General features: G+C 42.8%; 1 protein-coding gene across 1 annotated transcript in view; it reads right to left on the bottom strand.

The window, feature by feature from the left end:
- TNR (tenascin R) overlaps positions 1 to 22,171 on the bottom strand; it is a 211,631-nt gene that overhangs the window by 6,213 nt on the left and 183,247 nt on the right. Inside the window, exons 18-20 of the mRNA XM_033917218.1 lie at positions 14,460 to 14,611; positions 7,290 to 7,386; positions 3,736 to 3,897 (exon numbers count right to left, since the gene is read on the bottom strand). Of these exons, the coding sequence (XP_033773109.1) occupies positions 3,736 to 3,897; positions 7,290 to 7,386; positions 14,460 to 14,611 (411 nt within the window). The remainder of the gene's footprint in view (positions 1 to 3,735; positions 3,898 to 7,289; positions 7,387 to 14,459; positions 14,612 to 22,171) is intronic.

The following is a 22,171-nucleotide window of genomic DNA, read 5'->3' as shown; positions in this document are numbered from 1 at the left end:
CCCCAGGGCCGCCATCAGAAATTTCTGGGCCCCTTACTGAGCAATCTTATTGGGCCTCCCACGCACCCTTTCCCCCTCCCGACCCCCCCCCCCCTTCTTCCATGGGCCGAATACACACATACTTTTCTCTGTCGCCGCACTCTTTGACCAAAAGATTTGTAAGCCTGCAACCACGTCAAGGTAGACTCTTTCAGCAGGGCCCTAACCTAACCTAAACTAAACTAATCTATACCTATCTATTCTAAACTAACATATGTCTAATACTGAACTAATAACAAACTAACAAACATCTGCATAATAAATAACTAATAAATAGTAGTGCTAGTAGCTATAATTCACTTTTGAATGTAAAATCTCAGTTAAGGATTTCTTTTGACCTTTGTAGGCCAGAAGTAGATCACAATTGCACAATATTTTTTGTAACAAATATTAAATGTGTTTTTATAAATACTGTAAGCTTAATAAATATATCAGAAAAAACTACACATCTGAGCACATATCTGAACATACACATCTGTATGATCCCATCCTCCTCAGCTTGCCTATAGCTACATCATGCATGTTAAAAATGTACGATATGTTGATATGTGCACCTTCCTTCCTTCCTTCCCATCCATCCTCCTCAGCCTGTCCTTACACATCCACAGCTGCATGTTAATGATGATGTATATGTTATGATGATAAATAAGTGCATATGAGCACATCGTTAACATGCAGCTATGGATGAATATAAAAAAGAAACAATATTCTGTACAATTGTCAATTTATAAATCAGCGTCTTCTCCCCACTCTCTCTTCCCCATTTCCCTTCAGCGTCCTCAGCCCACACTCTCTCCACTTTCCTTCAGCGCACGCACATAAAAGCAAGCAAGTAATTTATATCATTTTCATTCTATTCATTCATAGAAATTAAAGTCTAAATAATGCCAGTCACATAACAAAACATGATTTTACAAAAATAATTCCCTGCACAGTCAAGCCTGCAAGGATTACTAGATGTCTTTCAGCAACAGCTCCCCTCCCTCCCTCCCCCTTACCTTTGTGGCCAAGTCAAAATGATCTACCAACAATAAAATTTTAAAAACACAAAGCACGCTGTACGCAGAGAAAATGTTAATTATCATTTATATTCCGCGGGTTTTCAAAGAGGTCAAGGCAGATGACTTTATGCAATGTCACCTCAGAAACAACTATACAAAAATAGACAAATATTCCTCCTTCCTTTTTACTAAAACGCGATAGCGGTTTTTAGCACAGGGAGTTGCGCTGAATGCCCCACGCTGCTCTCAACACTCATAGGCTCCCTGCGCTAAAAAACGCTATTGCGGTTTAGTAAAAGGGGGCCATAGTGCAAAATATAGACAGCATATATAAATTCTCAAAGCAGACACATTTTGATCACTAAATTGAAAATAAAATCATTTTTCCTACCTTTGGTAATTTCATCAGTCTCTGGTTGCACTTTATTCTTCTGACTGTGCATCCAATATTTCTTCCCTTCTTTCAGCCTCCTGTATGCTTCCTCTCCTCCAGACCTCATTCCCTCCCCAAACTTTTTCTTTGTTTCACCCTGCCCCTTCTTTCTTTTTCTCTCTCTCCATACCCCCTTTCTTTCTGTATGTCTATTTTTCTCTCTCTCTCTCACCCTGCCCCCTTCTTTCTTTCTCTCTCCACACCCTCTTTCGTTCGGTATGTCTGTCTTTCTCTCTCTCTCCATGCCCCATTTTTCTTTGTTTCACCCTGCCCCCTTTCTTTCTTTCTGGCTTCCTGTCCCCCCCTTTCTTTCTTTCTCCCTGCCCTCCCCTATGCCACCACCATTGGGAAAATGCTGCCACCGCCACTTGGGAATAGGCTGCCACTGCCGCCATCGGGAACAGGCTGGCGCCAAGTTCACCCTGCTTTTCTTCCCTGCGGGACCGACCAACTCTCGCCACCCGACGTCAATTCTAACATCGGAGAGGACGTTCTAGGCCAGCCAGGCAGCGATTGGCTGACCCAGAACGACCTCTCCGATGTCAGAATTGACGCGAGTGGCGAGAGTTGGTCAGCCCCACAGGGAAAAGCAGGGAGAACTTGGCGCCGGCCTGTTCCCGATGGCGGCGATGGCACTCAAATGGCTAAAGAGCCACAGTTTGCCCGCCTAGGGAGAACACTGGAGTGTGGCCAGCTGTGCACCGCCTTGGGACGTAAACCTGGGGCGGGGCGGGGCGGATGGCCCCCCCCCTCCACACCTTGGTATGCCACTATCTGTACCTCACTCCCTCCCTATGTCCAAAAATTCTTTCTTCTATTCCCCGTGTACACAACCATCTCTTTCCCTCCCTTCCTTTCTCCCAAGTCCATGCCTTCTGTGTCCAAAAACCCATTCCCTCCCCCACCTCAGCATCTCTTTCCCTCCCTTCCTCTCTCCCAAGTCCATGCCTTCTGTGTCCAAAAACCCATTCCCTCCCCCACCTCACCATCTCTTTCCCTCCCTTCCTCTCTCCGAAGTCCATGCCTTCTGTGTCCAAAAACCCATTCCCTCCCCCATCTCAGCATCTCTTTCCCTCCCTTCCTCTCTCCCAAGTCCATGCCTTCTGTGTCCAAAAACCCATTCCCTCCCCAACCTCAGCATCTCTTTCCCTCCCTTCCTCTCTCCCAAGTCCATGCCTTCTGTGTCCAAAAACCCATTCCCTCCCCCACCTCAGCATTTCTTTCCCTCCCTTCCTCTCTCCCAAGTCCATGCCTTCTGTGTCCAAAAACCCATTCCATCCCCCACCTCAGCATCTCTTTCCCTCCCTTCCTCTCTCCCAAGTCCATGCCTTCTGTGTCAAAAAACCCATTCCCTCCCCCACCTCAGCATCTCTTTCCCTCCCTTCCTCTCTCCCAAGTCCATGCCTTCTGTGTCCAAAAACTCATTCCCTCCCCCACCTCAGCATCTCTTTCCCTCCCTTTCTCTCTCCCAAGTCCATGCCTTCTGTGTCCAAAAACACATTCCCTTCCCCACCTCAGCATCTCTTTCCATCCCTTCCTCTCTCCCAAGTCCATGCCTTCTGTGTCCAAAAACCCATTCCCTCCCCCACCTCAGCATCTCTTTCCCTCCCTTCCTCTCTCCCAAGTTCATGCCTTGTGTCCAAAACGCACTCCCTCCCCCCTTTTGTGTTCCGCGTTTGCCTTCCAGCCCATCTTTGCAACTTTCTCAGCAAAACGGAGCTCGAGCCAAGAGGCTTGTCTCCTATTTCCTGCCTGCCCTGCTGTGCACAAATATATGACCGGAAGTATTCTCTGACGTCAGCGCTGACGTTGGAGGGCAGGCTTTGCTTAAGCCCTCCCTCCAACATCAGCGCTGACATCGGGGAACACTTCCGATCGGCTATATGTGAGCGGTAGGGCAGGTAGGAACAGAAGACGAGCCTCGCGGCTCGAGATGTATTTAACTCCGTCGAGCTCTCTCCTGTGCACCTGGGGCAGACCGCCCCTCCACTCCCCCTTAAGTACGCCACTGGGACCGGCACCGGTCTGCGGACCGGCGGTTGAAGAACTGTGGCCTAGGACCCTGGGGGAGCCTGGGCCCCCTGTCAGCTCCGGGCCCCTGAATTCAGGACTGATAATACTGCCCTGATGGCGGCCCTGGGTGGCCCCCAACAATGGTGCCATTTAGAGAATCCGGGCCTAACTGCTTTCATTTTAATGAGAATACTCAGCAAAGGAGAGAATAGTACTTCTGTTGGGTTTTGGTTCGTTCCATATTTATACCAGAGGTGCCATTGAAGTTTCCAATCCTCAGTCTGTATGAGCCTCTGGCGTCTCCGATAGAGAATTTGTCATAGTAAGCATAGACATCTTCTGAGCCATCCCTCATGTCTATGCGCAGTTCATAGCGACCTTGTGATGTGATCTTGTGTATATTGTCCAACCCTGGAGGGCAGAAAAAGCAAAAGCTAGACTGAATTAACAACCCAATTTAAGGGTAATAGCCAAGGAGGAGACACAGAGTATTCAAATGCTATTAAGAAAAGTGAGAAGCTCAGAAAAGATCATTTTTATCTTTTTCTGTTCACAAACATTTATGACAGCCATTTTAACACCCTGAACATTCACATTTCCCAAAGCTGTCACAGAGACTGGTGTCCCAATGGTTTTGCTTTTGGGAGCAGGGGGACAGAAATCACTGGGAGATTAATGAGGTGACCTCCATTAATCCCCCATTGGAGCAGCGCTTAATCAGAGCACTTTTTTGACACCTAGATGTCCAGGGAAGCAGTTCTCAATACTAATATCCATTCTTAGATACAGGGCTAAATTCTATTTATAAACCACAAAAAAAAATCAGCGCTGAGAAAAACCCGCTATTTTATAAGCTACGCTTAAAGTTAGATGTGGTTTATAGAATAAAGAAGTAAAGGGGTAAGAGTCTGACACAATGTCGTCCAGCCAATGTAGTTTAATAAAATCAAGACTTTTTCAATGTAAAGTTTACTCATATCAGGACTTGACACTGAGCCATGTTTTGGCAGACACCCGCCTGCCTCAGGAGTCACAAATTCACCCCTCCTTTTACAAAACCGCAGCACGGTTTTAGCGTCGGCTGCGGCAGTAACATCTCCAATGTTCATAGGAATTCTATGAGTGTAAGAGCTGTTACCACTGCAGCTGGCACTAAAAATGATGCTACGGTTTTGTAAAAGGTGTGGGGGTTGATGTAGGCAGCTGTCCAGGCCTACCTCGGTAATGAGATCTCGCATGCTATATACTGGTTTCAATAAGTATATATTTATTTAGTCAATCAGTAACAGTTTACAGGAATAAATCATTCAGCATATAGCATAACAGAATGTGATCTCCAGGCCTGTAGATCCTCTGAAGTCTGTTCTGCCCTCTCCCTTCTAAAGGCCTGGTTTTTATACATTTCTTAGTGGCCAACACCACGTTAGCCTAAATCACATGATACCTCCTTATTGGCTATTTTCCTATGTATTACTGCCTAACTACATTCATTTATTGGCTGGTTTCACCTGCGTCATGTTATATGTTCACTCTGTTTCCCGTAAGACCTAACCTTTTCCCCGAAATGTCTGTTTCCGAACCATATTAGTATTTCCGAGCACAAGACCCCCTCCCAACTGCAAATATCTCCGACACTTGCTATTAGATGATATTTCTTGTGAATTCTGAGAATTTTGTCTTCTGACCATGGTCTGTTTATCTCTTCATGGTATCTGGCTGGGTGGGCCTTGGTGCACCACAACAAACCCACAGCCTCAGGACCTGTTGCTTTTTCTCTAGTTTTACTGATACAGTAGCTAATTGAACTTAAAAACAGCGCATTTCCCCATCTTTGCATGCTCTTTAGTCAATGATGTGAAATATCTTTTCACAGCTAATCTACTGTTTCCATCAGCTGCAGAGATAAGATACCAGTTGCAGGGGGAGAGAAAGGTTTTTGTAGAGAGAACAGTTTCTGTGAGCTTATGGTTTTTCCTTATCCCTCTTCACCTGGTTTAATAATGTCAGGACTTACAGGGATCCTTCAGAACTCCCATGCTTTTTCTTCTTTCCATCTCCCTCCTCCTCTCAGGGTGGGTGTCAATTTGAAAATCTCTCACTGTACTTCACAAAGAAGCTTCTTATGAGTATCGGAGCATTAACCTCGCCAGCCTGCAGTAGAAACTTCGACTGCAGCTTTGTAAAAGCCAGTGCTTGTTATTCACAGAAATATTTGGTTAGGACAAGTGGTATGATGCTGTTGGGCCTGGGACTGTAAATACCTTTCTTTTTATGCGCCATTTCACTTGAAGAGGAACAGTATTCTAGTCTGATTCTTATGAGCAATATAACACTTTTTATAATTAAAAAAATCTATAAATGATTACATTGATCCATTTATCTTTGAAGTCCAACATTCATTTAGGGCTCCTTTTACTAAACTTCACTAGAGGTTTTTATTTTGGTTTTAATATTTATTTATTTTAAAAATTTCTATACCGTCTAATCCTAGATGGTTTACAGAAAATTATATACCGTATTTGCCGGCGTATAGGACGACTGGGCGTATAAGACGACCCCCCAACTTTTAGTTAAAAAATAGAGTTTTGTGTTATACTCGCCGTATAAGACGACCCCTTCTTCCTTCTCCACCCCTTTGTATTCCCCCATGTGCTTTCAGCGTTCTTCTCCCTCCTCTGTCTTCAAGTGCTTTCAGAGTCCTTCCCCCCCCTCCCTCCCTCCCTCCCTCCTGTCTTCACCATGGCATTTCAGCGTCCTTCTCCCCCCCCTCCTTCTCTACCGCCCCGGGTGCAGCACAGCCAGCCAGGTCCCCTTACTTTTGTGGCACTTCCCCGACCGACCGACAACAGCCCGGGTCCGACAAACTTCCCTGCCCTTAACCGCGAATCTAAATTACCTTCTTACAGCTGCTGTAAGAAGGTAATTTAGATTCGCGGCTACAGGGCAGGGAGGATTGTCGGACCCGGGCTGTTATCGGTCGGTCGGGGAAGTGCCACAAAAGTAAGGGGACCTGGCCGGCTGTGCTCTCTCTTGGTACCGCGAGGCTACTCTCCTTCTCCTTATCTGCCCTGTCTGCAGCAGAGCCGAACGGAAGTCTTCCCGACGTCAGCGCTGACGACGGAGGGAGGGAGGGCTTTGTTTAAGCTTTGTTTAAGCCCTCCCTCCCCTCCGACGTCAGCGCTGACGTCGGGAAGACTTCCGTTCGGCTCTGTGCTGCAAGCAGAGAAGGTAGGGAGAAGAAGAGCCGCGCGACTGAGTACATCCAGCCCCGCAAGTAAGGGCATGTAAACTGTACCCGGCGTATAAGACGACCCCCGACTTTGGGGAGGATTTTAAGGTACTAAAAAGTCGTCTTATACGCCGGCAAATACGGTACATAAATTTAAAACAAATTAAAAGACAAATAGACAAGAATGATTAAATCCACAGAAAATCTTCAATCAGAAGAAATCAAACTCTATAAAAAAACATTTACAAACAGTTGCGTTTTGAGTAGTTTCCTAAATGTACCTCTATCCACACATTTCCGTATCTGCCCTACAAGTGAGTTCCACAATTTCACCCCTGCACAACAAAAGGTCATTGCGCTGGTTTCTACATATTTTGGATTGGCATTCGCGTGGGCCGGTGAGATAAATGCTCCAATGCTCATATAATCTGGGCCACGCTAAAAACCTCTAGTGATGCTTAGTAAAACCCAGCATTAATAAATAATAGACAATAATTGCCTTGTCGAGAGAAAGTGTGTGACATATAGAAAGTTTGCCAATGCCTTTTGGCAGCAAAATGTTGGAAGGCCTTACCAAGCCAGAATTCATCCTCAAGGTTTCCGAAGCCAATGCTATAAACATCCCATCTGTGAAAGAAATCAGTCAGGCCATTCTGCCGTCTCTGGAAAACCTGTAAGAAGAGGAAGTGAGAGGATTTCACTGGAAATTAAGAAAAACCCTTTATCTAGTTCCATTGTTTTATCCATTATTTGTACTTAGATAGACGGGGTAGTTCAGTAACGAGTTGCCTAGTTTCAGGCAGCAGGAAGGCATGTAAATAGCATAAGTGGCTAAGAGGGAAATTCATCAAGGGGCACTGCCAAATTTAGCATGTGCTAAATATTAGCGCACGCTAATCGCTAAGATACCCTTAGGAAAACAATGAGTAACTTAGCGTTTAGCATGTGCTAAATCAGTTAGTGCCCCTTGATTTCAAATATAATGTTTTTGGCTTCTCCCCTACCCGAGATGCCTACACTCATCTCTTATCTGGTGGCAATATTAAGAAGTACGTCACACACTTTCCAATGTATATATTAGATTTCCAGTGCCGGCACATTTTTGAGAGAAAACAAATAGTTGCCATGACTTAATGATTCAACCCTCAGGTAGAATTACCCTCTAAAGGGCGTAAATTTATAAAAATAATTTTCATGCGTTTGTGGCCACATGCGTGCATACTTGTCCTATTTAAAATTTCAACCAGCATAAAAAATGGTCTCATTGACATGATGGAGTGTAGTTTGTAGTAGGCTTTTTACAGTGCGGAGATGAGTTTGTGTGGAGCATGGACAGAGTCTGAAGTTTCATGCATAGATTAACAATTGCATTCATTTATTTGCATACCTAAATAATCTAGGTGAGAGTATTTACCCCTGGTCTTGAACACATGGAAATGTTCATGCTTGCAATGTAGACATAGGGGTTCTTTTACCTAGGTGCGCTAGCCTTTTATAGTCTATGGATGCATTAGCGTTTAGCACATGGTAAAACGGGTAGTGCGTCTTAGTAAAAGGACCCCATAATTTCTACAACTTACACTAGTATTTTATAAAGACCTTTAGGAGCCTAAGGGGCAGATTTTATAAATGGCATGTAGGTTAGGCGTTACTAAACACCCTAATCACAGATTCCAAGTGACGCAGAACTAAATTATTTTTAATTGATTTAAATGGCGTGATAATCAATTACACAATTAAAAACCAATTCAAAAATCATATAATTTTAATTAGCAATTTAGATCGTATGTGAATATCCATGCGGCATCTAACGACACCTAAGTCGCGGCGTCCTTTGATGCCTAATAAAAAGTAGGAGTGGTTAGGGGCAGAGAATAGGCGTGGTTGACTTAGGCGTCATTAGGCGTTTGAGGTAGGGGCTGGGAAATTAGGCCAGATAAAATCTGGCCTAATATATCAGCACCTACCTCTAGGATGCCTAGCGATGCCTTTGTGCACTTAGGCACCACTAGGAGCTTCTTTTACAAAGCCGTGCTAGGGCCTTAATGCGCGGAATAGCGCCCGCTAGATTGCCGCACACGCTAACTGCTACCGCCTCCTTTTGAGCAGGCGGTAGATTTCCGGCTAGCGTGTGCTATAGCGCACGCTAATCCGGTATGTAAAAGGACCCCTAGGTGTGATTCTATAAAGCAGTCTTTCTTAAACTTTTCTTTCGCTCTGGCACACTAAATGAAACAAATGCTTTTCATGGCACATTATAATTAAAACTAGTCTTTAAGCCCGTTACATTAACGGGTGCTAGAATAGATGTGTGTGTCTGTCTTTCTTTCTTTCTCTCTCTTTCCTTGGCCGCTTTCTGTCTGTCTGTCTTTATTTCTTTATGTCTCTAATTCACTGGATTTTTATTTACTTATTTGTGTGTAAGTGTGACCTTGTTCCAAACCCCCTTTTAACTCTTTCCTCACTGCATCTGTTAGCTTCCTCGTGCCCCAGTTAGGAAAAACAGGCTGGGAATCAGAAGTCATGGTTCCCAAATCTCATTTTGTTTCTGCTACATGAGCTGGAAAGTTCCTAGTATAGGCGCCAGCATTAAATCCAAAATCCCCTCTCCCCTCCCCCCCCCCCCAGTGGGGCAAGACACTTCTCTCCCTGTCTTCTTCTGGCCCTGGGGCTGAATCACCTTAAGGGCCTGGGACTTCAGTTTCTAAATCTCGTACTGATCTCGTGCAAGCGACCGCCTCCTCAGTGATACTAACGATGCAACTAATCGGGTTTCCCCCAGTGCATCTGAGCCCTGTGTTGGGAGATCCAGGGGAAAGTCACCCCTGAGACCGGGAGGCTGAGCGTGGCCCCTATCTGCCGGGCTTCACCTTGCACAGCTGCTGCCCCTTCGAACGAGAAGCGCTGGTTACACTTGGTGCAGGCATACAGCGCTGCCATCCGAATCGGGCCGGGTGCAGCTGGCGCCCGGCTTAACCCGAGACTCCTGTCAACAACCTCTGATTAGCACAACCCGTCTGACGGATGCAGCCTACCCTGCTGATGTTTGGGGGGAGGAGGTAAAGCAGACATGAGGCGTTCCCAACCTACACGGGCCCATCTTCCGCTTCTTATTGATTTGTATGGACGTCAATTGAGTGGGGACCGCGAAGAAAGTAGCGGCTGAAATCTTTTATTGGCGCTTCCTTCCCACCCCTTGAGGTGTCGCCGCGGCTCCTCTTGATCCCCGCCAGCATTGGAAGCCTTTTTCGACGCTGGTGCGGCTCGTGAGAGGAGCAGACAGGAGAGCAGATGTCCAGTGCTGGGGTCCAGTCCTTCCGGCAAGTGTAGGTAGGTGCTGGGGATTCGCGCATGCACGCCGATAGGAGTGCGCATGCGCGGCTAGCGTTTTATTATATAGGATTATAAAATTGCAAAACCAACAAACAATTAAATTTGAGAGTTATTTAATTAAAGTTTATTTATTTATTTAAAACACTTGTAGCCCGCATTTATCCCAGGACAAGCAGGCAGCATATTCCCACAAGTGAACCATCATTTATAAATCGGATGCTTATCCCGTATAATTTATCACACACTCTTCGATCTTTAGCACAAGGATTACTGGTAGTCCCTTCTTTATAAGTGGTAGGCACCAGATGTCATGACATGTTTTCAATTGTGGCCCGCCAAACTTGGAACTCTCTACCACAATATATAAGAGATGAAAAAGAACTCAGTCTTTTTAAAAATAAATTAAAAACTTTCCTTTTTAAAGATGCTTTTAGTCTCTAAAACAAATATTTTTTAAATAGTGTAGCTAAGTCATCCCTCCTTATGTCTTTTCCTTGAATGTTCCCTTTTCTTCTTTTCAAAATATTTACTATGTAACTTTTCCCCTTTTACCATTCTGAATGTTTTTGTTTCGTCTGTTTATGAGTCTGTTTTTTACCTTTTATATAATATTATTTGTATGTTTTTTTAATATGTTTATATATCTTATTGTAAATCGCTTAGTAAATTATGGATAGGCGATTCATCAAATTAATAAAATAAACATAAACATGTGGGTGACGTCATCCATGGAGCCCCGACGCGGACAGCTTTTCAAGCAAATCGCCTGCCGCACTAGTCACTAAAACCTCCATTGACCAGGCTTTAGTTTTTTTGCTTGCCGCGGGGGCTAGCACGTGATGAAATGTCCAATGCGCTAACCCCGCTAGCGCGGCTTGATAAAAGTAGCCCATAATTAAAACAAAACTCAACAGACCACAATACAATATGGTATAAAACTTACAGCCTGAAACCTGTTCCTTAAAACAAATAAGGGCAAATAACTGCTAAAGTTATACATTGTCTAGGTTTGAAAAGACCAATCGGAAAAAAAAAAAGCTTTCAAACTTTTCGGGAAGGCCAAAAAATCAGAAATTAAACAAAATTATTTCTTTAAGCTATGGATGGTTAATTGTAACAACAGTGAAAATAAAGCAGACAGAATAGAATTGCTAATCAATGTGATGGATGTGCTTGTTTTTGAGTGCAAATTAACTCAAAACCTAGCTCAATAGTTGACAAGCAAACACATATTTCATCATCCATTATCTGCAGTCATTCTCTTTTTTTCGATTTAATTTCTGTCAGAGCTGAAAATCCAAATTTGCAAAGATAATAAGATACTAACAGTAACAAAGCCTTGATTGCTTTGTTGTTCAAGTTAGGATAATTACTGCATTAAAAAAAAAAAAAATTACTTGCCATTAGTTTTCAAGGACCAATCATGTCAAAGAATGATGCTTGCCTGGGCGGTTGTATCATTATGCACACAGACGCTCATAACATGGACAGACTCTTGCATACATGACATACATGTCATCAGTTCTAGTGTCTACTTATGAAAGAAAATTTTTAAAATTCTGCTATCTCTTCGGGGCACACCACTGTGTCCTGGCACACAGTTTGAGAGACACTGCTATAAAAGATGCCTAGTGGTTGATTGACTCATGGAGCGGGATCTACAAGTTAGGCAACTTTGGGTGCAGTTTATAGAATCAGTCGCTTGACTTTTTTGGAGGGAATTCAATAAATTGCACTAAATATTTGAATACTAAGCACTACAGCAGGGGTTATGGACAGAGCCAGCCCGCGAATAGGGAAAATCTCAAATAATTTTTTTGGGCTGGCTCTGACCTCCTCTCCCCCAGCCTCCCTCCTGCCTCCCTGACCTTACCTGGTGGTCTAGCAGCGACGGGGGCAGAAGCGATCTTCCTACGCTCCTGCTCCATGCAGAGCCGTGCTGTGCACTTCCATTGTAGTCTCATGAGACCATGGGAACACAGCACAGCTCTGCACAGGGCAGGAGCGTAGGAAGATTGCTCCTATCCCACGCCGCCCTAGACCACCTGGTAAGGTCTGGGGGATGTCCGGGGCAGTGTTTCTGAATTAAAAATCAAGGTTCAAAAAAAGCGCGAATAACCGAATTTGCGATTGGGGAAACCACAAAATTAGGAGGGGGAGCTGTACTTTAAACAGGGAACGTGCATGAGCAGCAATTCTATGAAGGGGTAAAGGTTGAGGGCAATGAGATTTCTGTGGTGCAGCCACAGCGGTTTACATTTATTATACGCAGGTACAAGTATTATATATATATTATTGCAGTATATGTGTACATGTACTTTCCCTTCATAAAAATGCCACTTTAGCTATTTATTCTGGTCATATCCGTTTAGGTGCCTGGTTATAAAAATTACTTCAGATTAAGGAAAATCCTCTTAGATCACTCTATTGGCCCCCTGGATTAGCAGTACTGTGGAACTTCACTTTCCCCTCCCGATTCGTGATTTTAGGACTTGTGATTTCGATTATTCGCGATTTCCTAAAACCAGAATTACCCTCACCTCCCGGTCCTCACCTTGTAGTCAAGTGGTCTTTCGGGGCAGGAGCTTTAAACTTGTGGGCTCGCACTGCAGGGAAGGCGGCAGAAAGCAGGAGAGTCAGGGCCAGTGAGTCGCCGGGGATCACCCTTCAAGACAACTTTAGTTGAAGAATAGCAGGAGAGTCAGGGCCCCACAATAACCCCCTCCCCCCAAAATATCAGAAAAAATGAGCACCAACGCATGCGCAGACCATCTACATGGAAAGCAGCTGGTCTGCGCATGCGTCAGGGTCGCACACTAGCAATCTGTGTCGGCGGATGGAGACGTTCCTCCGATCGCCCTCATTAGAATATTTTTGGGTTTTGAATCCATCGGACCTGCCTGGATCAGACACGGATCGGTCACGATTGGGCAGGTTAGTGAATCTAGCCCATAATAATTGACTGCGCCAATTATAAACCAATTAAAACACCTAAGGGTCTGACATTCAGCCAGCAGTAATCAGTGCTTTGCTGATTGCCGGCGTGTTAAACCTGGATATTCAATGCCAACCATGTCTGGGCATTAATATTGAATTTCCGTATTTCTGGAGCCAGTTAACGCATAGCCAGTTATATTACACTTAACTGGAAATGTGTTAACTGGCTCCAGATATACGGAGCCAGTTATGTGCAATATCCAGCACTTAACCAACTGACTTTTATGCTGACCTATATCTGTAGTTAACCTGGCTGAATATCAACACTTAACTGGTCAAATGTCGACTCAGACCCTGGAATGCCCCCCAATAACTAGTTTTCAGTTTGGTGCTATCAGTTATTATCGGCAGCACTAGCCAGTTAAATGTCTCTGAAAAGTAGCGGGTAGACAGGTGATTTAATGGGCTAGAAGCTGTTTCAGGCTGGTTAAATTGCTTTGAAAATTGACCCCTAAATTTCTTAAGGCATGCTAATGAATGCACATTCCTACTGGGCTTTCATTCTGGACAAATGGGGAGAAAATCTTTAAAAATTAGTTAAATTCTGAGGATCTTCTATAAATAATCAGCAAAGAATAAGATTAGTTTTAGATGGGATTATTGCTTAAAGTACATATAAAAATGGAGTTGAAGTGAAAGTGCACCTGGAATTTCATTTTGAAATATTTGCATGTACTTTTTGTCTGTGCAGCCCTAAAGGGAGTGTCAAAATCACCCTTCAAATAATAATTGGGTGTTGAAATAGGTTTTTTTTTTTCATATTGTAGGCCTTAAACTGATATTTTTTTAAAATCTCCAACTGAATTAGGATGCAAGTAAAAAAAAAAAAAAAAAGTCCTGAGGAGGGTTACTACATTGTAGGCGTTTTTGCGAGTCCAAACTTTTCCCCACCTCCACCCCCAAGACTGCCACTGCTTACTGCAAATATAAGAATGTGTGAAAAGGTGCATTTCCCCACCTATATTTTGTGCAATTTTATAGCAAGCCAGTTGCACACACCACTGTTTTATGCATAGAAATGGTTCTGAAACTTATTATTAAATGTTATCCTTCCTATAAGAAATCAAAAGTCTTCGTAAAGTCTATTTTTTCACTAAGTTATTTCCCTCAGCTTGAGTTCTAAATTTAATCTCTTCCTTCCTTAATCATGTCTTTGCTGGTAGCATTTCACTTCCCTTTCAACATTAATCTTTATGTTTCCTTATTATTAGATCCAATGCTTTGTAATATTAGGCCTCATGTTTTTCATTGTATAGCTTGTCTGTTCTTGTTCTCTCATCCTTGTCCCTCCCATATGCATGTCACTCTGTGTGTCCCCACTAACTAAACCACAATGGTTAAATATGAAGGATTCTCTGTACAGTATTTCTCCAATTATTCCTTTTCCTATGGGTGCTAACAATCCATCACTTACAATCCAGCCACCCCCATCCGTTGTCATGTCACAATACACGTGCACCTTCTGGTTGATGTCTCCATTAATATAGATGGCATATATTCCACCGAGATTGTCTCCATTCAGCAGATGCTGGGCACAGTCTTGTGGGTAAGCGAACAGTCTTTCTCCTGCAGGATAAGAGAAACAAATATTCAAAATGTAACCCTCTTTCCCTGCTTCCAGATGGGGCTCCGCTAAATGATGAAAAGATTTGAAGCTGAACCCCATAAAGGTCAGATCCAGGGGACTCAAGTTCACAGGAACATCCTGCAAAATTTTGATAGTACAACAATGAAAATCACCCTTCGAAGCCTCTCCACGACAATATTCCTGTAGAATCACAGAATGTGAATGTAATTGAAACAGAGAGTAATGTTAAAGTAATTTCTGCAGGTGAAACAGATTCCTTACTCCTTGAAATTGCTTTTTTATACACCTGCCCACCCTATGTATGGGTAAATGTATATGCATTGGGGTAAATTTATTCCACCTGATATTCAGTGTCATTTATCCAGGCAGAAGGTGCTGGTACCCTAATAAGGGTCACTGATCAGGACCTTATCCTGATTTTCAGCAGCATTATCCAGATAGTGCCAGGGTGGTCCTGAATCAGAGTTTGAGTGGAGGCAGGAGTTATCCAGAGACCAATGGTATTCAGTGCTGGTAATTGGGTAACTAACTTGAGGCCTGCACATGTACAAAACATACTATCATATGCATTTTATAAAGTACTAGCTGATGCCCTGGCGTTGCACGGGTATGCAATTATAGCAATAACACTGTAAAATGATTCAAATAAAGATACTTTATAGTGGTGAATGAAATTATTTTTTTACAGCTTAATAAAAAGTACAATATTCAAATTATAATGTGAAATATTTGACAAAATGAATACAATACAACTAACACAAAACGTGATTATAAACAACATTTTTAGTTTCACCTCCTGGAGCAAGAACATATAAATTCTTGGGTGAACCCAGCCCTGAGCAAGCAACATAGAGTTGTGGGCCGCGAGACCCCCCAGAACATATCACCCCAGGTAGTGAGGGATCTGCATACCAAGTTTCGTTCAAATCGGTCAAGCCGTTTTTGAATTACTGTGAGAATGGCAGCTTTGTACATTTTTTCCATTGACATGAATGGGTGAAATCTGATTTTATGTTTGTAGCTCTGCCCACGTGTGCAGGTGGGCTGCGAGACCCCCAGAACATATCATCCCAGGTAGTGAGGGATCTGCATACCAAGTTTCGTTCAAATCGGTCAAGCCGTTTTTGAGTGATCGCGGCACATACACACATACATACACACATACATACCTCCGATTTTATATATATAGATGAGCGTAAATTAATCTGCCCATGCTCTGCTTAAATTCTCTCTGGGAACATTTTCCTACACCAAACACACTTTTATGCAGGGAGTAATTACCCATTTAGATTACCTGCATTTTGAGGAGGTGTTCCCAGATGTAGGGGTAGGGATTTGCAATTTGGTTTATTTATTTATATCCCGCACTTACGTAGGGCAGGTTACAAAATTATATACAAAATCAACAATACATATACAAGATGCTATTAACAACACAAAGCAAAAATACAAATAATAAAATAAAAATATGCGTCCAGCACCTTACTGTCATCATCTCTTCCTTATTAATATCACAGTGTCATACCCTGTATTTCATCTGGCAAAAAAGATGCCGTTTAAGCAATCTTTTAAAATTCTGTATATTCTGTTGCCGACGAATATACTCAGGGAAACTGTTCCATTCCCAAGGCCCTATACAACGGAATATACTATCCCTAGACATTGTTAATCTCAGCTCTTTTACGGATGGAATTTGCAGCTCTAATTGTTCTGCAGATCGAAGTGAATGAGATGGAACACATATCTTTGAATTTTCAAAAGAATGTGGTTTTTTTTTAACCTCAGAAAATATTATCTGCACATGTTAGTGGATGTAAGCGTAGGGTAGTATTTATCCTGGAATAATTTTCAAAGAGAAAATGCTTTTTAAGACAAGCCCCCCTTTATCCCATCAGCCCCCAGAGGACTTTGCACCTCCAGAACCTATGTATTCTCAAAATCACACCGTTTAAAACCAATTGAAAACAAAGTATGTGCCGGAATTACGCATTCAGCATGGTGCCTAGTGATGCTCAAGGTCAAAGTAGGCGTGCTTAGGGGTGGAGATGACCTTAGACATTACTAGGTGCCACTAGGCCCGATTCTCCAAAAATCCTGGCCTAAATTGCCGGCATCTGTTTTTTTTAGGCGCCGGTAGCCACAATTCTGTGAATGGCGTCTAAGTGTAATTGACACGCGTCTGGCACCATTTTTCTAGGCTCTGGCCAATTTAGGCGCTGTTTACAGAATATTCCCCATAGAGAATTCTCTGCTCATCACACTAACATTTGAAAGCTATTTCTTGATGTCCATTGAAATTCCTCTTTTTCAGTCATGTATAGAATACTTCTAGGCTCCTGACTCCTGACTTTTGGGCAGCCTGTTTATTTTGCATTTGCAATGGTGTCTAACTTTTTTAAAATTACTACCTAAGTTGTCATTTTTTCTAGTTCATAATCTTCCTGCTTGATCTATATAAAATTACCTCCCTGTAGTGAGTAGTGAGTGAAAAATTCTCCCCAGATAAATAATTATGAGTTCTGAATTCCAAATGTTAAGATGTGTCCTCAGAGAATTCTTTAAATATCAGTTTACTGCTGTGAAAGAGGTAGAACCCAATTTCAACTGAATTGATGTTAATGTCAACTGAAGTTAAGTTAATGTCAACTAAATTTTCATTAGCATTGTTGGAACATGGCTGTACATTTAAAGCCATTCATTTCTTTTTGAAAAAGATTTGGGGCATTTTTCTGTGATCACAGAGTCCTATCACAGTAGGTGGTAAAGAGAGTCTCAAGGGAGACATCAAAAAAGCTTTAAATACAATATAAACTGCCTTTAAAACAAATCATTTACTGCTATCTTCAGCTAGGAAAATGATTCAGCTTTCCTTTGTTTACATGCAAATCAAGGCTAAGTAGACACAACTACACATTAAAGCCTGAATTTTAAATAATATATTGTTTTCCTTTATAGCTTTGAATAAATATCCCCTCAGAATATTTTTTTTCCCAAACATAGGGGCACTTTTAGTAAAGGGTGCTAAGCCCTAATGTGCAGTTAGAACGTCAAAAAAAAAGGCTTACCACAAAACACATTAAAGTGTTTTGCAGTAATTTGCCTGTTTGTGTGCACACCAATTGTGTGGTTTTTTAAATTCCAACAATTTTTATTGATGACTGCACAATTGTACAATAAAGAGAATATTAAAGTACAAAACTTGTCATCCAGTTTTATCTTACACATACTATCCCCCCCTTTCAGGCAACATCCCCCCCCCAGTTTATAAAGATTGATTCTGCCTATTAGAAATAATGGAAGATGCTGTTAATGATCCAAACGGTGTCTAGTCTCCTCCATCAAAAGCTGAACATTAATAGTACTGTATATAATTCACTAATGTTTTGAGGAAGCCGGACACCCAAATACCGAAATGAACAGTCTGTCCACCGAAGCGGGAAAGTGGTCCCCCATTCTTGTCTCAGATTTCCCACCGGGGCCAAGGCCTCATATTTATCTAAGTTCAATCGTGCACATTGTGCTTGATCAATTGTGTGCATATAGGTGTAAAAGCACAGCGAGCCACTGACACTGTAGTTGAATAGTCCTGAAAGCAGAGGATTTTCACATGATTTGCCTGCACATAAAGCCTCCAGAATCTACACTTTATGGCTATAATTGAGCAACTTCAAAATCACAGTTCGGGGTCGCTTGCTATTATCCCATTGTGGGCCAATCCTATGAGCCCGCTTGATGTACAAAGGTCCAGCCACTCCATAAAGGCCAAGGGAAGCCGCCAACCATTTTTCCAGGAAAGCTTTGAGTTCTTTGTTAGTAATGGATTCAGGTAAGCCTATTAAATGAAGATTATTCCAATGTGAATGATTTTCCAAGTCAACCAAATCCAGTGTCATGTTGGTGCGCTTGCAGTCTTCAGATAACAGCTACAGCGCATCTTCCATCGTGCTGACTCTCTCCTGTACTGCTTTGATATCCGTTGTAAGTGCCAGAAAACATTGGTCCATGACTTCAAGCTTATCTAAAATTTGTTGTAGCTATCTACCTAAGGCAAGTTTCATGGCAGACTTCACCTCTGCCGCCTACTCCGAACTTGGCAAAGGAGAAGCCAGGGAGGCCTCCGCCATCTTGGGCTCCCCCAATGACAGCTTGGCCTGCCCTTTTTTTGATGATTTCGCTGCCATCTAGGTCTGAAGTGACCAGAAAGGCTCTGCAGTTGGTAAGGGGGTACCCCTAATACAGCAAGTATGGTAAAATGTGTTTTGCTGGCGATCAACTGCAGATTTTTCAGGGGGGCATCAGGAGCAGTTAGAACTACATCTTCACTGCTGCATACCCCTATTGGAAGTCTCTTGTGTGATTTTTTCAAAAAATTCTTCAAGAGTGGGCATGGTGTGGATGGGGAATGGGCTGTCTACCTGCCTCCTACCTACCTGCACCCGACTTCCTAAGCTACGCTGATTGACTTGTTTATAACCTCGCTATCTCCTTCTTGCCTGCTCCCGACCTGCTAAGCTATATTGATTGATTGACTTATTTGTAACTTCGCTGTAGATGTACAGTCTCTTGTCATGTAAACCGCTCTGAACTATTCTGGTACTGCGTTATACAAAAATAAAGTTATTATTATTATTATCCAGCTAGTATGCTCTGATTAGCATGTAATAACTGGATAACATGGATCTAACACAGAAGCCCAAATTCTTTAAAGTCTGAACATAAGAATTGCCGCTGCTGGGTCAGACCAGTGGTCCATTGTACCCAGCTGCGTACGTTCTGGTCTAGCAGGAACTTGTCTAACTTTGTCTTGAATTCCTGGAGGATGTTTTCCCCTATAACAGCCTCCAGAAGAGCATTCCAGTTTTCTACCACTCTCTGGGTGAAGAAGAACTTTCTTACGTTTGTATGTAATCTATCCCCTTTTAACTTTAGAGACTGCCCTCTCATTCTCTCTACCTTGGAAAGGGTAAACAACCTGTCTTTATCTACTAAGTCTATTCCCTTCATTATCTTGAATGTTTCGATTATGTCCCCTCTCAGTCTCCACTTTTCGAGGGATAAGAGGCCCAGTTTCTCTAATCTCTTACTGTACGGCAACTCCTCCAATCCCTTAACCATTTTAATTGCTCTTCTCTGGACCCTCTCAAGTAGTACCGTGTCCTTCTTCATGTATGGCGACCAGTGATGGATGCAGTACTCCAGGTAGGGGCATACCATGCCTAGTACAGCGGCATGATAATCTTCTCCGATCTGTTTGTGATCCCCATCTTAATCATTCCTAGCATTCTGTTCACCCTTTTCACCACCACCGCGCATTGCGCAGGTGGCTTCATTGACTTGTCAACTAGTACTCCTAAGTCTCTTTCCTGGGGGAGGGGGGGGTCTCTCCAAGTACTGCACCGGACATCCTGCATTCATGTATAAGATTTTTCTTACCGACATGCAACACCTAACACTTAACCACGTTAAACCTCATTTGTCATGTCAAGACCCATTTCTCGAGCGTGTTTAAGTCACATTGCAGGTCTTCGCAATCCTTCTGCATCCTCACTACTCTGAATAACTTGGTATCGTCTGCAAATTTAATCACCTCGCTCATTGTACCAATTTCCAGGTTGTTTATATATATGTTGAAGAGCACGGGTCCAAGCACCGAACCCTGCGGCACTCCACTCGTGACACTTTTCCAGTCCGAGTATTTTTCATTTACACCCACTCTCTGTTTCCTATCCGCCATCCAGTTTTTAATCACGTGAGTATTTCATCCTCGATTCCATGTCTCGCAATTTTTCAAAGTAGTCGTTAATGCATTTTTCGAAGTAGTCGTGCCTATATCAGTGTGCCTATATCAGTACCTATATCAGTGTGCCTAACTTTAATTGATTAATTGGCTTAATCGGCACTGATAATTGGTCTCAGTTTATATTTGGGTCAGCACTCCCCCCCTCCCCCGCAAGACCTGTTGCAGGCCTTCATTGGGCCCGCTGTAAGACCTGGTGGGCCAGCAGTAAGCCGAGACAGGAGGGATCCCTCCCACTTCCTGTCCTGGACGACTCTAACAACTCTCATCTTCCACCTGCCTCCCCAATTAGTAAAAAGCGTGCCTTTAAAATCCCTGGTGGTCCAGCAGTGAACTGGGGCAGGAGTGATCTTTCTATGCTCCTGCCCCATATTTTTGTTGCTTAGGCCAGTGTTTCTCAACTTCTTCAAGCCAACTACCCCCTAAGCCTAACAAATACTAACCAAGTACCCCCACCCAAGCTCTGCACCAGACCCTCCCAAGCTCCACCCCTGACTCCACTCCCATAATAATAGTACTAATTGTAATGCAATTTTTTCCATCCATTTTTCATATACACACAATATAATCTTATTAATATATAATGGTAACCACAAAATTTAAAAAAAAACCACACTTTATGCAGAGAAAATGTTAATTATCATTTATATTCAGGTTTTTTCCCCCCCAGAGGTCAAGGCAGATGACTTTAAAATATATAATGTCACCTAAATAACAACTATAGAAAAATAGACAAATATAGTGCAAAATATAGAAAGCAGATATAAATTCTCATAACTGACACATTTTGATCACTAAATTGAAAATAAAATCATTTTTCCTATCTTTGTTGCCTGATGATTTCATGAGTCTCTGGTTGCACTTCCTTCTGACTATGCATCCAATATTTCTTTCTTTCTGCCTCCTGCACGCTTCCTCTCCTCCGGACCTCATTCCCTTCCTCAACCAACATCTCTCTCTGTCACTCCATGAGTCCAACTTTTTTTCCTCTCTCCTCCACTCCTATTGACAATGGGGCTCATAACTGAAAGAGAAAAACGTCCAAAAACCAGCCTAAGATGGCACTTGGATGAACATTGTCAAAATACATCCAGTGCCGATAATAAAACCGGGTTTTGGTCGTATTTCTAAATGACCTAGGCCTTCATAGTGCCGCTGAATGATCATTGCTAAACGGGGCGGTTCAGGAGGAGTGTCGAGGGCGGGAGTTGGACGGGACGTGGGCCGGCTTAGACTTAGTCGTACTGCATGTATAACCGAAAGTTATACAGCAAAGGATCGACAGAACTTGGATGTTGTGACTTAGACCAGTGTTTTTCAACCTTTTTATACCCATGAACCAGCAGAAATAAAAGAATTATTTTGTGGACCGGCAAACTACTAAGACTGAAATAAAAAAAACACGTTTACGCCCCATCTCCGCGAGCTCGGTCCACGCAAACCATCTGATCCCATCCACACAAGCCTCAGTTATGATTTTATATTGAACGTATTTTATTAAAGTATAAAAAGAAACAATATTCTGTACAATTGTCATTTTATAAATACAAATATACAGAGCAAGGACCAACAAAACCCCTGTCTCATCTCCCCTTCACATATATCCCCTCTACTATCAAGAAAACTGAACAGGCCAAATTATTACAGAATGCTACACAGAAATATCATGCAAACAGAATACTGCAGTCACACATGACAGGAATAGAGTTAAGGGTGTGCCCCCTGGTCAGAGAGAGCCCTA

This window comes from Geotrypetes seraphini, chromosome 12 (genome assembly GCF_902459505.1).
Source record: "Geotrypetes seraphini chromosome 12, aGeoSer1.1, whole genome shotgun sequence".
In the NCBI taxonomy this organism is placed as follows: domain Eukaryota; kingdom Metazoa; phylum Chordata; class Amphibia; order Gymnophiona; family Dermophiidae; genus Geotrypetes; species Geotrypetes seraphini.
This window is presented reverse-complemented; position numbering and strand designations above follow the sequence as displayed.